Below are 19,011 nucleotides of genomic sequence, written 5' to 3' on the forward strand. Positions count from 1 at the left end.
ACCACTCTTCATTTCGCCGGTGCCAGCTTTCTCAGCCCCTGAGTTAGGAAGCCATTTGTGTGGTGTCTATACTTGGTACTTTAAGATATGGAGGTCTGGGACAGGAAGGGCTGGCTATTGACATTAAGAGGAATAAAAAAAAAAAATCCTGGGAAGAGTAGAAAACGATAAAAGGTAGAGTACAGGTGACTTTTTAAAAAGGAGACTTGAATTTGGAGGTGGGGCAGAGAGATAAGTTACAGAAAGTACTGTCAATTAAGTTGTTGGCTGAATAATTAGGAGGAAGTAAGTTAGAAAATGGTAGGGGTGAGGAGAGGTAAATATGACATCGAAGATGGAGGGTAAAAATTGTAAAATTAAAAAAATCGCAATATATAATATTATACCTAGGGCCATAATTCAATGTCTAATTTATAAAGTAAGCATACAATTTGTTTTGGGTTGGCAGTCGTTGGCCTTAGTGGAACACACCTAAGGCTCTTTATAGAAATGTACTTGCAGTATCAGGACCATAAAGTATTCAGATTCATTTAACGGAATACAGGTAGGCTCAGGTTTTCCAGACATTTGCATATGCACACTTTATACTCCTGGACAGTGTTCCAGAGAAGAGCATGCACCATAAAAATCAACCAATATAAGGGTTTACTCTGTTGCAATTTCAGTTATGATCTAAGAGAATTAAATTCATAACATGAGGTTCTGGATTCTGTGGCAGAGTCCTCCTGGGGACCAGCAAAGGTGGACAAAACTCCCACCCCTCCCCACCAGGTCCCTCCACCCCCTTTCCCCTTTGGGGCAGGCACCCCAGAGCTGGCTCTCACCTGTGGCAGGCAGGGAGCCCCCTCTGGCAGTGAACGTAGGGCATATGCCATGCCTGCCACATCCTCAGCCCAGCCCTGCATGAAATATGAGATTAAAAAAACACACAACTTCATCCCGTCCTACGTTAGAGAAGTCACATTCACATAGTTTCTTATCACCATCAACTCAGACCGAGTGCTTTTCTCCTGCCCCTACTCTGTGCCTCAAGCTCTATGAAGCCTGAGGGGGTGGGGACGCTCATGGAACTCATGAGAGCATCTCTTGATTGCAATTAACTGTTTCATAGACCCAACCTCAGGGAGCAAAGAAATGGATGGTCAGAAAGTCTTAGACATGGAAAAAGCTTCAGGTTTGGCAGCTTCTTATTGAAATCTGGCTGTGAGGATGGGATTTCCCTTCCAAGGGAAGGCGTTTCACGAAGACGGTTCAAAACCTCCGTCATGTCCGCAGGAAAGGTCATTTGCAATTTGACATACGATGAGACGTGATTTTCATCTACTTCCTCCCCTGCTTGTGAACCTTTTGGTCTCCAGGGCCCAGAAAAGACTAGACACCTGGGCTTCTGCAGCCCATTCATTGTTGGGTTCTTCCTTAAGACTAAGGGGGGAAGCTAATGGAAAAGAAAATAATGGAAGAAAATGGAAATCAGAGCGGGGGGGCGGTGCCAACATTTCCATACTGTAAGGTAAACATCAACAATATATTTGAACACTGGGGAGATATTCTGGGCCTTTTGAGAGACCAGACGGGATGTTTTGGCAACTCGGGCAGGCTGAAGCATGGGCCCAAAGATGACCTCTTTCCCAGAGCCACCTCTTCCCAGACCCCAGATGCTGGCTTGTGCATTAGTGATCTCTTCTAATCCCCCAAACTCCTGGGAGAGTGACATTACTGTTCTTGTTTTATAGATGAGAAAATCTAGACACAAAGATTTTAAACAACCTGCCCACAGGTGTCACCTGTGCCTTTGGCCCCCAGTCTTCTTCCTCTATCTGCTCTGTGATGCTGACAATACTCTCTCCTCTGCCATTATCTCATTCTCTCTTGCCTATACCTCTGGGCTCAGTCTCCCAGAAACTGCCTTCCCCTCCCTTCCATCCTCCCAAACATTGAGAGGGGAGAACCTGACTATATCTGAAATGAACCAAGAAAGGTAGGCTATAGCTTAACTTTTTCCTCCTTAGAAGTCTAGCTATTATATCCCTTCATGTTGGATGGAAAGATGATTTGGTGTTTGGAAAATAATGAGAGTCCTTCAGCTTTGCTGAAGACTGATTTGAGAGTAACCAAAAATGGCTATGCATGGCCAAAAATGTGTATGAGTTGTAGATACATCTTTTTGGTATGAGAAAATGGTCAACAGTGATAGGTTCTAAGTGAAAAGGGAAAATCAGACAATGGGTTTGATCTTATGTTATCAATATACAGAAAACAACCTTTATTTTGAAACTTTTAGTTGTGTGTGTGTTTGTGTGTATATGGAAAATCCCCAGTATTAGCTCAGTATATGACAGTTCAGAATGAATTATTTACATTTCATTCAAAAGATGATGCAAGTTTCCAAAGTTTGCTTAACATGCAAGGATAGTGATGCTTTTTAAGCAGCACATGAGCAGTCTTGGAGTAGGTCATGTGTAACCCACATGTGAACCTATGTGTACCCCAACAAGAAGGAGTAAAGACAGCACGGAAGTGGAAAGAGAGAAAGACATGATACAGTACCGGGGAGATGAGGAATATTTCCCAAGTGCACTCAACACAGAAGTGCGAGGCTCATACAGAGTTTTTCCAAAAGAGAAGTGAGTTACCTTGGACAGCACTGCAGCCCCTGGGGTCAGCGGCGTGTATGAGTTGCCAAGAGCTTTTTAATTGAAACAAAAGAAGTATCACTGGCATGAAAATAGATGAACAAGAGAGATAAGTGTACCTTAACTCATTGTGGTTGAGGTGGAAATCTTTGGACAGAACTTGACTTTTTGCAAACAGAAAGAGAGCGTCATGCACTAAGCCCACCAGTGAGGAGGGAAGGGACAAAGCCGGTAGACTAGGATGGCTTTAAGAAGAATGGTCCATGAGCTGAAGAGAGGATCCTTGGTGATTCAAAAGGAGGAGAAGGAAGAGGAGGGGGAGGATGAGAAGGAAGAGATGGAGGAGGAGGAGGAGGAGAAGAGGGGGGGAGGAGGAGAAGAGGGGAGGGGGGAGGAGGAGAAGAGGGGAGGGGGAGGAGGAGAAGGGGGGAGGAGGAGAAGAGGGGAGGGGGGTGGAGGAGAAGAGGGGAGGGGGAGGGGGAGGAGGAGATGAGGGGAGGGGGGAGGAGGAGAAGAGGGGAGGGGGAGGAGGAGAAGGGGGGAGGAGGAGAAGAGGGGAGGGGGGTGGAGGAGAAGAGGGGAGGGGGAGGGGGAGGAGGAGATGAGGGGAGGGGGGAGGAGGAGAAGAGGGGAGGGGGGAGGAGGAGAAGGGGGAGGAGGAGAAGAGGGGAGGGGGGATGAGGAAAAGAGGGGAGGGGAGAGGAGGAGAAGAGGGGAGGGGGGAGGAGGAGAAGAGGGGAGGGGGGAGGAGGAGAAGAGGGGAGGGGGGAGGAGGAGAAGAGGGGAGGGGGGAGGAGGAAAAGGGGGAGGAGGAGAAGAGGGGAGGGGAGAGGAGGAGAAGAGGGGAGGGGGAGGAGGAGAAGGGGGGAGGAGGGGAAGAGGGGAGGGGGGAGGAGGAGAAGAGGGGAGGGGGGAGGAGGAGAAGAGGGGAGGGGGGAGGAGGAGAAGAGGGGAGGGGGGAGGAGGAGAAGAGGGGAGGGGGAGGAGGAGAAGAGGGGAGGGGGAGGAGGAGAAGAGGGGAGGGGGGAAGAGGAGAAGAGGGGAGGGGGGAGGAGGAGAAGAGGGGAGGGGAGAGGAGGAGAAGAGGGGAGGGGGGAGGAGGAGAAGAGGGGAGGGGGGAGGAGGAGAAGAGGGGAGGGGGAGGAGGAGAAGAGGGGAGGGGGGAGGAGGAGAAGAGGTGGGGAGGAGGAGAAGAGGGGAGGGGGAGGAGGAGGAGGAAGCTCTGGTCCAGGAGAAAACAGCACAGAAACAGGACCCAAATTGTTCCTGGGTGAGATGCTTTCCCAATGAGGACCTCCAGAAAGTTATGATCCCTCAAAATGATCTCAGCTACGACACACCTAACACTTAGACCTGCACTAACTCATTTAGTGCTCATCTCAACCCTATGCAGTGGGCACTACTGTTATTCACATTAGACAGATGAGAAAAGGTCACACGTTGTAGATGCTCAGCCAGGTCTTGAACCCAGGGAGCAGTGCCCCAGAGTTGGTGTGATCGACCACCACTCTCATATGCTTCTCAGAAACACAGGATAAGTTAGACAATCTGCACTTATAGTTGATCTGATCCCTTACAAATTCACCAATTCACTTTGGCATAACAATTCATGTTATTATTTTAGTCTTCCAATAACCCATCTGGCACTCCTCTAAACTCTCGAGTTAAAGAGCCTTCTAGTACTGTCAATGGAGCTACTGGACGTTTCAATCTGTTCTTGAGAACTACCTGCCAGGATTTAGCAAATCTGAGAAAAGAAGTCATGTATAATTGGAACGACAATGAGAAAGGCCTTGTGTCAGGAAAGGATGTCTTCTATTTGCATGTGATGGGACAACAATTTGAACTAATAAATGCTGTTTCTTCTCCTCCTTGCCCATGGCTCTTCCTGGAGAGAGGCTCCACCATGATTTGGTCCAATGAGGTGATGTCAGGATGGGACAGATAACAAAGCAGCAAACAGTGTTTAAGGGTAGAAAGCACAGATGCAGGTGAAAGATGGGATAGACTTGAAAGGGAATGAGAATAGACAGGAAATATTATGACCCCTCCTCAGATCCCACACAGAGCTTCCCAGGGGAGAGAAAGGATCCAGGTTGGGGAGGAAGCGAGAGATGTAAAAGTATCTTTGGGGGCTGCCACCTGAAGTGCCCCTGGACAGGTCCTCCTCAGTGTGTGAGAGGCTGGTGATAAAAGCCCTTGGGAGACAGAAGAGCAGAGAGTCGACAGAAGCTCTGCTGCCCTTCCTGGACCTCAGTGCTGGTTGCACAAGACTCAGGAAGTCCCGCCATGAACCATCACGGAGCAGGGGTCGCACAGTAGGAATGGCAACAGAACTTGCTGGGCAGAAGAGGATTCCTGTGGCCCCAGTGTGGCACGGGGTAGCCCCTGAGTGTTTCTGTGGTCTTGAGTGGGTGGGCTGTGTAAGTTAGCCAGGAAAAAAGGCTAAGGATCCAGGGCTGCAGAAGGGTTAGTTGGCCAGGAGGTTGGGATGCATCAGAATGGCAGGCATGGACTGTGCCTGCATCTCAAGGAAGCTGAACAGTGAGGAAGGCAGGTGTGGGCCAGAAGAGCACCTTGGACCAGAGACGGTCCAATCTCCAATTGCCCTGTCCCAGCTGGGAAATCAATAGGACAAGGAGGCTTGTCCTGGGCAAGAGGCAGCATAGGAGAGAAATGATTCCAGACGGAAATGAATACCCAATCTCCATCCCCCACAGGGATACGAATGCCTGTAAGACCCCCAAGCTTAGCAGCAACCACAGGGGGGCAGGAGAAGATGAAGGAAGACAAGCATAAATGTGGCCAAGTGTTAAACCTTGAGGGACTGGGAAATAGCTGAATTTGATTGAGTTTGCTAGAAGTGTCTAGATTATGTGACTTTTTTTTCTTTTTTTCTTTTTGCATCAGGCAAAACGAGGGCTCCAGGTGACTTTCGAAAGAGAACATTCCTGGTTGTGGATCTGCGCTCTTTTTCTGCTTCTCGCTAGCGGATGATGACCCTAAGAGTAGCCTTGGAAGATCACATCTTTACCACACCTTGACGATGGCAGAACAGCTGTCAGCCTGGGTGAAATAATTCATGGAGGGGAGCATCCCTCCTCACGCACCTTCCCTTACCTGTTACACCAGAGAAAATAGCTTCTACCTCCTATCTCATTTGAGATCTTGCCTATATGGGGGTCTCTTTGTTACAGCAGCTAGAATTTCTCTAACTAATGAGATGTGCTAGTGTGTTAAAATGAACTGTAATCATTGACTCCTAGCCCTAGGTTTTAACTAGTGATGTTGGAAGTGGGGTTCCTCATCCCTGACCTCTTCCTTGTAAAAATGACCCCTGGGACACCCTTTTGCCTTGTGTGTGTGTGTGTGTGTGTGTATATGTGTGTGCGTATATATATATGTGCGTGTGTGTGTATATATATGTATGTATACACCCTTGTGTATATACTCCTATTATAGCATCTATCATGTTTTTTTCTGGGCTTTTTGTTTACCTGTTTATTATCGGTACCTGAGGGAAGTTACAAAGTCACATTCATCTCTTTATGTCAGCTGTCTTCTAATTTCTGGCTCACAGCTGGAGAGTAAAAATGTTTAACTGGTGAAAGAAAATATCAGGTTGATTTCTAGTACCACGTGTGTATTACTTAAGAACAGCATTCTCCACTGAAAGGCACTAGATAAAAGGGATCAAAGCCACGGCAATTAGCTAGGATCAGCAAGTTCCAACCCCTTCCACAAAAGTGTAATCAGGGTTTGAAGAGATCGTATATTTCTTTGGGAGTCTCTCCTAAAGCCAGACTCATCCCTCAATTCTGCGTGTGGGAACAGAACTTTTGATGCAGGGCTTATGAATATTTGCTTGCCCTCAGTGCCGGAAGAACACAATACTGAGTGGCATGTCCTGGGCCACCACAGCTCTGATCATGCTGGGACAGTTAAAATGAAGTTTCTACATTAGAATTCCTCTGTGTCCCCACTGCTCAGGTAATTAAACATGCCGGCTTCCAGGGTAGCCCATGTCTTAAACTGGGCTCAGAAAGGATTTCTTTTACAGTTTTACAGCTGCTCTAGGAATCCTGGGAATTTCCTATAGAGACAGGTTGTACCTGCTAGATACCAAACCAAAATCAACTTTAAAGATGCTGCCTCACTGTCTTCTCACTAATATTATTGCTGGTGAAAAATCAGCTGTCATCCTTATTTTTGTATGGAACATGTCTTTTGTCCTCTGGCTGCTTTTTTCTTTTTTTTTTTTGCGGTACGCAGGCCTCTCACTGCTGTGGCCTCTCCCATTGCGGAGCACAGCCTCCGGACGCGCAGGCTCAGCGGCCATGGCTCACGGGCCCAGCCGCTCTGCGGCATGTGGGATCTTCCCGGACCGGGGCACGAACCCGTCTCCCCTGCATCGGCAGGCGGACTCTCAACCACTGCGCCACCAGGGAAGCCCCTCTGGCTGCTTTTAAGATTTTCTCTTTATTACTGATTTTGAGCCATTTGTTTATGAAGCACCTTGGTATAGTTTCATCATGTTTCTTGGGCTTGGGGTTCCTTGAGCTGCTTGGATATGTGAGTTTGTGGTTTTCATTAAATTTGGAAGATTTTCAACCATTATTTCTTCAAATATTTTTTTCTGTTTTCTTTCTCCTTTCTCTCTCCTCTCCTCTGGAAATTCTAATGGCACATATATTAGGCCACTTGAGGCTCACTGATGATCTGTAGGGTTTTTTTATAATCTCTCTGCATTTCGCCTTGTATAGTTTCCACTGCCATCTTTAAACTCATTAATCTTTCTTCAGCAATGTCTAACCTGCTGTTAATCCCATTCCATGTGTTTTTTTTTTTTTCATTTCAGACAGTTTATTTTCAACTCTAGACATTTTATTTGGGCCTTTTATATATTTTCCATGACTCTAATGAACTCTTTGAACACATGTAGTAGAGTTACAGTAACTGCTTGCCTGCTATTTTTAACATCTTTGTTGGCTCTGAATTGGTTTTGAATGGTGGATTTTTCTCCTCATTACGAATCACATTTTCCTGTTTATTTGCTTGTAGGGTTATTTTCAATTGGATGCCAGACATTATTAATTTTAATGCAATGGGTGCTGGATATTTTTTACTCCTATAGGTATTTTTAAACTTTATTCAAGGATGCAGTTAATTTACTTGGAAACTATTGATTCTTCTGGGTCTTACTTTTAAGATTTGATAGGAAAGACTAGAGCATATTTAGTCCAGGGCTAATTATACCTCAATACTGAGGCAAGACCTGAGAGTATTCTTCCCAGTGATCCATGAATTATGAGGTTTTCCTATCTGGCACTTGGAAATGCACATTATGCCCATTCCTGTGTAAGTGCCAAGTTTCATTCTGTCTAATCATTTCAGAAGGTTGTTTCTTCAGCCTTGGGTATTTCTCTCACATGCATGCACTGGCAGATCTCTGCTGAATATTTGAGGGAGATCCTCTACATATTTCTAGGGTTCTTTCTATGAGTGGCTTTCTCCTCTTTGGTGCTCTGTCCTATGAGCTCTAGTCACCTTGGTCTCCCTAGATACTCAGTTCCATCTCCTTAGCTCAGAGAGTCTGCTGAGCTCCTCCTGGGTTCCTAATCTTTGTGCTGTGGTCTGGAAACTCTCTCAAGACAGTGAGCTGGGACAATCACAGGGCTCACCTTGTTTATTTCCTGTTTCTCAGAGATCAGTTTCTTCATTGACTAATGCTTAGTGTTTTAACAACCATTGTTTCATATATTTCTCTGGCTTGTTGCTATTGTTGTTGTTATTATTACTACTTAACGGAACTTGGTGCTCCATCTTGGCCTCTTGGGTGGAAGTGGAAATCCCTCAGCTTTAGCTGTTTCTACAGTTTCTGAATGTAATTCTGTAACTTAGCACTTTGCTATTCAATGACAATGATGAAAGTAGAGCCAAACTATCCAAAAATGGGCTTACTCTCTAGTCAGTTTGGATGCATGTGGCATTTCTAATACAGGTGCAGCCCTCGGCATCAGTACTACTTACTGGGGTCTTAGAAGAAACCACTAAATATTGTGTGATTAGAACCAATGACCTGGTGGTGACCCTGGCTCCTCTCTATCTCCTTCTGAGGTTGGGCCCATCCTCATTCTGCCTCAGGCTGGGCATCAGGTCCAACTCAATGTGTTGTCTCTAGGAGCCTGCTGATTGGGCTGAGTCCTCAGATAACCTCTGTGTTTATTTTGGCCCCATTGCTAACCCATTAGGCATGATGCTTCATGTCCCATTTTCATCATGATCTTTCACCACCCTGTTTCTTTGCATTTAAACCTTATGCTTTACATCACACTGTTAAGTAGGACAAAGACCTTTGTCTTAGATGTTAAACCACGATTTTTACTTTTATTTCTTGCACTCCACTCATCTGCCCTAGTTCACTTTTAATGATACACTAATTGCTAAGCTAAACTAAATTCAATGCCTTCAAAGCATTGCCCCTGTCCTTAGGAACAAGTCTCAAATTTCCCATTTCTCTTATTTTTTATTCATATGTGCCACATGGCCAGAGATTCTGTTTCCTTCTCAGTAAATCTACATTCCTATCATGTTACTTCATTAAATATTAACAGATTAATATCCAAGTATCTCTTTATTCCATCTTACTTTAAACATAAACGGGCAACTAATAGACTCTCTGAGAATAGTCACATTTTAGGGAGAAAACTGACCATACAAAGATATCTAAAATGTTTGACTTAATAGCAAGTACACATGTATTTCTACAGTTCTAATCCTGAGTTTTCAGAGAGTTCAGTTACAATAAAAATAACCCATAAATGGGAGTTGAAAGAGCATCAATTCACATTTTGGAACTCCTCAAACTACTATAGCCAGCTATTTTAATATTCTGTGACAAACAAAATCGTTTTACTGTAAATGAGAAAAACGTAACCGAAGTCCATGTTAGCTAATAAAATCACTTCACTTTGCTTCTGCCATTATGTTTTTCTGATGCTTGTAAACCAAGTAATGAGTGTTTTAAAGTTTAAAAAGTATTTGGGCCATTATGAAGATCTAGCTTGCTAGTCAATTTGTCACTGAAAAAGAGTGTGCACGATCGTCCCATAAAGAGAAGTTATTGTTTCAGATGATGAGGTCTATAAAAAGCTCTCTCCATGCAAAATTCTGGTGTTTTACCTTCACATTTCTGCTTTTGTTTGGGCCATAAACGTTAAGGACACTTAAAAAAACGCCACTAAATTCCAACAGTTGCTATAAAAACACATTCTTAGAACCCTAGCTTTTAGATGGTAATGCTGTCTGCATGAAATGTGATGCTGTTTCTGTGTCTTCAGTCAATCTTTTAATTGCTCAGTTTTTGTTTTCTTTTTTACTTAAATCAAGCTTTTTTAAAGTAAGGGTTTCTTTGTTTGGTTTTGGTACAATTTATTCTCGATCTCTAAAGATCTGTAACTATTTATCAGTGTTTGGCTTAATGACAATCTTCTCAAATCATTCCTATAGATTATCTATCTTCCCTTCCCACATATTCCCTTGCCATTTAATATGGTACATTAATAAATTATACAAAAGATGATGATAACATGATTGACCTTTATGCATACTTGTGTATTTGTATTTTGATAAAAGAATTCTTATATAAGTATGTATATTTATAACTATGCACAAATATGTCCTAACGGCCCTTTGCCCTGCCTGAGGACTATTCCATTTGTCTAGAGTTATCAGGAAAGCCAGTGTTTCCTATAAGTAAGGTTGACATCCTTATGTCTACCTTTGAGGTAGACTCAAAATTCTACCTTAACCATTGGGATAAAAGTCTTTAAAATGCTTTCTGTCTTCTAAAGTTACTAAAGTAACTTTAGTAATAATTAGTAATAATAATCTAAAGTAATAATTAAACATTTTCTGATAACGGAGGGTCAGCATTATGACCATCCACAATTAGAATAAATGAAACAGCTGAAACCTTGAATGGCCTCTGACATTTTTTTCTTTCTTGCATCTTTGTATTTACTTCTTCTAACTCTTCTATCTTTTCACTTTGCTGTCAGGGTGTCTACTCTACCTTCTTAAGGCAGATCTGTGTGCCTGCTTACAAGAGTAACTCCTTGTATTTTTTAATTTGTTGCTTGAAATCTGATGAGGGCTGGGAAATCTGAGAGTCATAGTTGTTGAACTTTGTCTAAAGTACAGAACAGCTTTTGTGATGTTGATTTCAGCTGTTCCAGACCATTCTGCCTCTTTCTCAGTGGTCTCTATTAGTAATCGAAAAATTTACCAAATCAGTGCATCTGGATATGTGGGGATAAATGTCATACTGGGGATAACTGCGAACTAATGTTCAGGGTTATGCACTGAAAACAGTCAGCAAGATGTTATTGTTAGAAAATACTGAGAATTTTTATCAGACTTCTTCCATAATTCTCATTATATAACCCAAAGTAGGAGAGAATTTTTGAATATCAAAATAGTATAAATCAGTATAAAATAAATTAGTATAAAATAGTATAAACTATAAATTTATTGTTTTATTACTCTAAACACCTAAAGACCCAGACATATCTCAGCAGCTTTCCCAGCTGACCTGGCTACCTTGAGATACAGAGCCTGTGTCTTTAATTACCAATTTAAACAGCAAGTCCAATACTGCAGCAGGAATTGTGGAACTGGGCAATGATATCAAAATCTGCATCCTGAAAAGCACTGATGAATCTGGAAACTGGAATGAAAATAGTTCTCCCCAAACTCCTCCTTTCTATCAATTTTAGACTGTACTGACTACATGTTCCCATCTGAATCAAAGGACCAAATAAAGAATCATAAAGTGTGACCATTTGAAGATGGCCTGGCCACAATATGTGCTATTAACTGCTTAGTGACTGATAGATGTTTATAAATATAAAAGACTGTTATCCACAAGAAAGACATCTGGACATAGACACGAGTTCAGTTAAAAGCTTGTGTCTGAGCATTATTGCTCAGCCAAGCATAGGGGGGAGCAGTGGGGTACAAAGAAATAAATGGAATGGGTTTCTGCCCTTAGAAGCCTTATAGACCAGATTGTCTTCTAGAGGACATTCTTAGTAACTCAACAAGGACTCACATGAATAAATGAATGATTGGTGACACTGATCCTTGAATGTGGTGTTGAGATGTGGTACAGTCTTGGTATGTAACATGTCTTTTTTCTCTGGCTGCTTTTAAGATTATCTCTTTACTACTGATTTCGAGCAACTTGATTATAATGTAACTTGGGATAACTTTTCATGTTTCTCTTAGAGTTTCTTGAGTTGCTTAGATGTGTGAGCTTGCAGTTTTCAGTAAATTTGGAAAGTGTCCAACATTAATTCTTCAAATAGTTTTTTCTGTTCTCTTCCTCCTTTCTCTCTTGTTTTGTTTGGTTCTCCATTTACACATCAGGCCACTTGAAGCTCACTGATGAACTGTCAATTTTTTTTTTCTTTTTCCTCTGTGTTTCATTTTGTATAGTTTCCAGTTGCTATCTTTCAGTTCACTAATCTTTTCTTCTGCAATGTCTAATCTGCTGTTGATTCCATTCCATGTATTTTTCATTCCAGATGTTGTTTTCAACTCCAGAAGTTTTATTTGTATCTTTATAAATTTTCCATGTTTCCAGTTAACTTTTTCAGCACATGGAACATAGAGTTTAACTTTTAAAGCAAAGGTGGAAGCCTTACATTCAAAATCCTCTAGAGCTCAAAGACATTTCTCCATTTTTAACTTGTTCTTATAAAAACCTAAGTGTTTCTCAAGTAAAGCAATAATTCATTAAAAAAAAAATCAAGAGATGGCAAACTTGATTTGCCACTATCTAGATGGCTTTGCATTTCAGGTCAGACTCAGGCCTGGAAGCCAGAGCTTCTCTTCCCATCCCCTTCTAGTCCATCTTCCAAAGCCAGGGAGCTGGGTGGGGACTTGCAGCAACTTAGTGCTCTTGGGTATATACAGTGACAAACCCTTAGCTTATGACATCCTGCATCTTTGCATCTAGTGTTGAGACTGATCTGCATGATGTGGGGTGAAGCCGCCATGATCTCCTCTGCTTAAAGACGATGCATCTGAGAAACACTGAGGTGCTTTAATTTTCCCAGGACCACAAAGCTTAGAAAAGTTAGAGCCTAGGTTTGAATTGTGATCTGAGTTGAAGCCTCCTAACTTTAGAGGGAAGTTAATGCTAAGGGCAACTTCAAGGAAGTGACTTCCATTACTATCTCTTTCCTACTTATGCAAGGCTATACTCTGTCATTCTTCTTGGTGAGACTCTACATTTGAAGCTTTTCTCTTGTTGAAAGCAAGAGACAAGTTCACCTCAAGTTCATCCCAAACTGAATTCTTAAGGTACAGCATTAGTGATGCCTTATGGGCAGGGAGGGAAAGGGATAATTATGTTCATTCCTAAGACTCTCAAGCGAAGAAGTGAGCCTGCCATGCATGAGTAAGTAGCCAGCTCCTGGGAAGTATCATCAGGGGCTGGGTCCCAAGAGCTGGGAGGTCACATCCAAGAAAGAAAATGCTGCAGCTGACACTGTAGCCATGGAAAGGAAGATGGCAGAGAGAGAAGTGACAAGAGTCAGGTATTGGAAGGTATAATAAGAAGGGAATGTATTATTACATGATACTGAAGCCAATACCTGTGGTACCCATGGTACTGAGCTTCTGAGAGTTATCTGTAGCTATGTGTCTATATTAATATTGTTTTGAAGAAAATGAATGGTAAAGAAAAGATTGATTTATGGATATCCCAACCCCCAGGCATTGATAATTAAATGAATGAGTAATTGAAGGTGGAGGTCTTGATATTTTCCCTACATGCCCTCAGTTCTTCTAAGAGGTTACACTCTTTTGTGCATAAGGCAAGTTAGCCCATGTAACTATTAGTGACCAAACTCAGGAATTCTTTGCTATCGTGAATCTGTTTCTACCCACAAAAAATTTTTGCTGAGAACCGACCTGGAACAGTGTGTATTTGTAAAGACCCAGAGAAAAAGACCCTCCTAATCTCTTTCCCAATCATACAGTTGTTTTACTGTGACCTTTTGCCAAAGATAACTATTTTCCTCTGTAATCCCGTAATTTAAAAATGCAAGAGATTCTTTTCCTTTGGGGACAGGACCAGCTACAACATTTCAGGATTCACAGCAGTTTTCGTATGACATGTTTGGGTATCAGCTCCCTTAACTGTCAATGACAGTGCTTTGAAAAGTCTCAACATGTCAGTCGCCCCTGAAAATGAAGTAGCTCAGCTACACAAATATAACGGAAAGCATTCATAGCATCTTCAATGACTATACTTACATCTATTCCTCTGTATTTTGTAGCGCTCTTCAACGACCCCTGAGCCCTTAAGAAGAATTTTTAAAAGAAATACCTTTCTAAGTCCAACAGTTCAATGGAACTGGTCTTTCTCTAACATCCTTAGAAACTTTATTAGAATTGCACTTCTCAAAATTGGACTTCTCATATTTCCTAAGGACCTTCTCATCATTCCAGATTTCTTTCTTATTGTAACAAACTCATCATACCTTCCAGCTCCCTGCAGCCAAGTTCTGCAGGGCGCCTGCCGCCCCTTCCAGCGTGTCTGCATTTGAGCACTCAGAGAGCAGTGTGAGGTAGGGTTTGACTATGGATGGGTGCCACAGCATCTGGATCCCTTTTGGTGGTTCTGCACAGTCTGGAAGAGGTCCTACTCCATCCCACTGGTGGAAGAGAAATGAGAGAGTAAACATCTTCAACATCTTTACACTTCCCAGTATTGCCTTCGGCAAACATCAAAGACAAAAACAAAAGCAGGGTGTCATGACATTTGGTGAGCATCTACTGTAGGTAGGATACTACATCAGCAGTCCAAGGACCACCAAAAATGGGAGAGCCATTCCTACCCACCGAGAGCTTATGATGGAGGGTGGAGGGGGTCGGAGCATGTACATAAGTGAATGTAACTGGCAGTAGAATGGCTAAGCCCTCTGAGAAAAATTCTAGCACACTGCTACAGGAAGGAAGGAGAAGAGATGGGTTAATTTTAATCGGTCAGGGTGGAAGAAAGCTAAACATCAAGGCACCTTACAGTAAGCATACTATAGGCATAGCATAGTAGTTAGTAACTATCAAATGCCTTCATTTCTTATACACAAGTATTAACTGTGATAAATTCCTATATCACTTGTAAAATACATATTCTGTCATTGCATCTATGGGCAATAAACAAATGACAGAATGGACAAAGGAGAGAAAATTGTTACGGTTTATTACATATGTTGACGTGAGCTATAAGCAAATTTGGTCTTATAGAAATTCTGATGTTTGCTTTGAATTGAATCTAATAAATAACAGAATATGTAATTAAAAATTAATTACATATACATTTTAAATTATGGATTATATGCACAAAGGCATATCGGTAGAGTCTTAAAAATGATAGCTATGAAGATCATGTAGCAATTTGGACAAATGTTTATGATAAAAGTTAAATAAACAAAGCAGGATGCAAAGTAGTAGGGGGTTTGTGTTTGATTCCAAATAAAATGCATAGTAAAAAAATGTAATGATAATAAAAATTTATTAATAAAGTGTCTTTCATTTTTTTCTACCTTTCTAATTTTCTGTTTTATTATCCTTATAATTAAAAAATATTAAAAGTTCCAATAATGATTCTGATCTTTGATCACACATAGCCTTTTTCTTTCATTAAAAATAAACGCAATGAGTCTAATGAGGGTAGAAATAAAGTAATAAGTGTAGAAAAAATACTCCCATATTCATTTTTGAGAAAAATCATAGTAAAACAAAAGAATTACTTTATAGTATCAGAGTGGGAATATTAAGTTATTTAACTGCTTATTGGTGTTTATTAATGATTGCTTAAAACATAATCTAAAAGACATATATATCAATACTAAGCTTTCTCACAGATATTTTATGTACATACATATATGTGCACCTGTGTCCATATATATGTATGGATACCTATGAAAACAAAATTGTATTTCAGAATCTGTGTAAGTTCCCTACTTCTGAAAATTTACCTGGAAGAAAATATAGCTTACGTCCTATCCTCGCAACAAAAATAGAAGTGTTGATAGAAATAATGAAAAGTTGTTTAACAGTCACAAACAATTTCAAGAATTCTATCACTTATTTTCCAAAAGAAAAATTAAAAATTCATGCCTTCTTTTTCTCAATTATGATACAGCTTAACTCAGTTCAAGGCTAAAGCTCAGAGATGAATGACATCCCATCGACGGGTGACAGCCATCCCATTAAAGGTCATTTTCATTCAGAGTGTCACTCTATCTCAACTTTATAACAAGGACACTCAATGTAAGGATCTTCCTGTTCTTTCAACCAAAGCCACTTCTAAACCCTTCAAAGCGGACTTTGCACTTGTACACAGCCTATCAATAAAACCAGTCCATCTCTTTTAAATACATAACAAAACAAAATTGAAAGTGAACCAGACTTGTCACATTGCTCCTGCTTCATTATTTGAGACTGGCTCACTGCACCAGATAGAAAGAGAGCACTAGGCTAAGAGAACAGCCCTTTTGTAGATGTGGTGACTTTGATGATGAAACAGGAGTGATATTGTCTTCTCATAGGAAACCAGCTGGGGGTATTGAATCTCTCGGCTAGCTAGTGCAACAGGAAATGCAAAATTATTTCATTTTGTTATCTCCTTAATACTTTTAAGCTATCATTTTCATATAAAGATTTAGATTTCATATAAAGATTTAGAGCTCAACGTGGATGGAATTTCCCTCTCATGTAAGAGCCAACATAACAGCGTGAGGTATAGAGAAGTTTTATTTGCACTCTCATTACAACATGTGACAGACAAACTGTAAAAAGAGCAAAAAAAAAAAAAGCTGTGTTATCATTTGCTGGGTTTCATCTGGTTCTTTTCTTCTAACTTCTGTGCAAATAAAACAGGATAAATGGCTAAATCATTAGATAATTTTCTTCCGTTCTGACACGTGATCTATGTAGCTCTTAAATACCTTTTATTACAATCCTTTCTTAGTGGCTACAGAGAGAATCTGAAGGGAATAAAAGGAAAACTGATGTGAATATGGATAGCCTTTGACGGCAACAAAAGAAGTTCAAAGGGGATTCTCTGCTATTTCAGAACGCTGATGACACCCTGGCACATCGACACAGAAGATAAAGAACTATTTCAAAGCCAGTCAGTGTATCCTGCCTTCATCTGGGTACTTTATTCAAACTTTTATTGAGTTAATAGGGAAAGAAGTATCTATCAACTGTCCATTAAAAAATAGATTTTCATCACCTATAAAAGACCGGAAGTCTTCTTTAAAAGTTGTGCTGACACACCTGAAGTCATGTCGCCTAGCCAATCAATACCAACAGGACTACAGGGCAATGGTGACATCAGGATCAGACTGAAGTTGTGAAACAGTTCTGCACGTGAGAACGTTTAATGCCAACCTTCTTCTAGAGTGAGGATCCACGAGAAATCAAGGGATATGCAACTCTTTTATCAAAAAAATGGAAACACATCATTTATAAATTTAAATACAAGATGAATTTATCCTAAGATTTCTTCAAAACTGCCACATGGCTTGAAGACAAGCAGTGGCTAAATCTTTAACACAGTCAAAACACTCATCACACAGCTATTTAGTCCAAAGAACACAGAACTTACATTTATAAATAAGCCTTATGCAAACTATATTTGTTTTTGACTGTACCTTAAGGGCATATTACCAAAAATTTTCTAAGAACTTGAAATATGAAAATAATATATAAAGAAACAAAATGTTTTCAGGTCAGGAGGGAGAACTTTCTATGTAATAGAGACAAGGCACAACCAACAAAGTATTTCCAGGAAACCAACAGGGGCAATGCTAGCAGAGTATTTTTTGATTATATTGGCTGCATTATTGCCAAGTTGGGACATATAAACACACACACACACACACACACACACACACACACACACAGAAGTGTGTGTGTGTGTTTATATGTCTTCATTTATCAGGTTTAAGTTTAAAAATCAAACAGAAATTAGACAAAGGGAAAGCAAAAGAAAAAGGAGAAAGGCATTTGTGGTTTTAAAAAGTTTTCTTCCAGCACAGGGGAAACGTTGAGTGAAAATATCCCTTCTTCCTCATAGTTTTACTCCTTAGGCTTGAGAGTTAAATAAATGTTCCTTAATTTTAAGCACATTTAAAATTTTATCTGTTATATTTTAACGAATAAAACTTGCAAAAGTTCTAACTGTTCTTTTTTTTTTTTTTGCAGTACGCGGGCCTCTCACTGCTGTGGCCTCTCCCATTACGGAGCACAGGCTCCGGATGTGCAGGCTCCGGATGTGCAGGCTCAGCGGCCATGGCTCACATCTTCCCAGACCAGGGCACGAACCCGTGTCCCCTGCATTGGCAGGCGGACTCTCAACCACTGCGCCACCAGGGAAGCCCATATTCTTGATTCTTAAAGTTAGTACTTAAATGTTCAAATTATACTTTATGCAGGTCATTCATGTTATTAAATAGGAAAAAACCCTGATAATCTCTAGCATTAAAGCTCCTCTTATTCATTGTCTTATTTATAGGAATTGAGAATTTACGAATATACTTCAAGTTTAAGAAGTTAAGGATTGAGTGGGTTATGCCAGAGTATTTTAGATTTTTTCAACAGATAATACTTTGGATTGGGACCTCCCTGGTGGCACAGTGGTTAGGAATCCACCTGCCAATGCAGGAGACACAGGTTCGAGCCCTGGTCCGGGAAGATCCCACATGCCCGGAGCAACTAAGCCCCTGCACCCCACCACTGAGCCTGCGCTCTAGAGCCCGTGAGCCACAACTACTGAAGCCCACACGCCTAGAGCCCATGCTCCGCAACAAGAGAAGCCACCACAATTAGAAGCCCACGCACCGCAATGAAGAGTGGTCCCTGCTTGCCACAACTAGAGAGAGCCCACACCAGCAACGAACATCCAACACATCCAAAAATAAATAAAAAAACAAAAAACAATGTTGGGTGTCTCACCCAAATTCATATGTTAAAGCCTAACCCTTAATGTGATGGTATTTAAAGGCGAGGCCTTTGGGAGGTAATTGGGTTTAGATGAGGTCTTGAGGGTGGGGCCCCTATGACGGGATTAGTATCCTGATAAAGAGATGAAGGGACCAGAGCTTTCTCTTTCTGCCCTGTAAGGACACAGAAAGAAGATGGCCATCTGTGAATCAGGAAAGAGGCTCTCAATAGACACCGAATCTGCTGGCCCCTTGGACCTCCAGCCTCCAGAACCGTGAGAAAGAAATGTCTGTTTGTGTAAGCCACCTGGTCTAGGGCATTTTGTTACAGCAGCCCGAGCTGAGCAGGACAG

General features: G+C 41.5%; 1 protein-coding gene across 6 annotated transcripts in view; it reads right to left on the minus strand.

Annotated features, from left to right (window-relative positions):
* CTNND2 (catenin delta 2) overlaps positions 1-19,011 on the minus strand; it is a 936,316-nt gene that overhangs the window by 106,069 nt on the left and 811,236 nt on the right. For 5 of the 6 annotated variants that reach the window (XM_067730378.1, XM_067730381.1, XM_067730380.1 and 2 more), the window contains 2 exons: positions 14,186-14,359; positions 825-899 (listed from right to left, as the gene is read on the minus strand). In XM_067730378.1, coding sequence (XP_067586479.1) covers positions 825-899; positions 14,186-14,359 — 249 coding nt within the window. The remainder of the gene's footprint in view (positions 1-824; positions 900-14,185; positions 14,360-19,011) is intronic. The other variant, XM_067730382.1, reaches the window with a different exon arrangement.

The sequence above is a fragment of the Pseudorca crassidens genome, chromosome 3 (assembly GCF_039906515.1).
Source record: "Pseudorca crassidens isolate mPseCra1 chromosome 3, mPseCra1.hap1, whole genome shotgun sequence".
NCBI lineage: Eukaryota > Metazoa > Chordata > Mammalia > Artiodactyla > Delphinidae > Pseudorca > Pseudorca crassidens.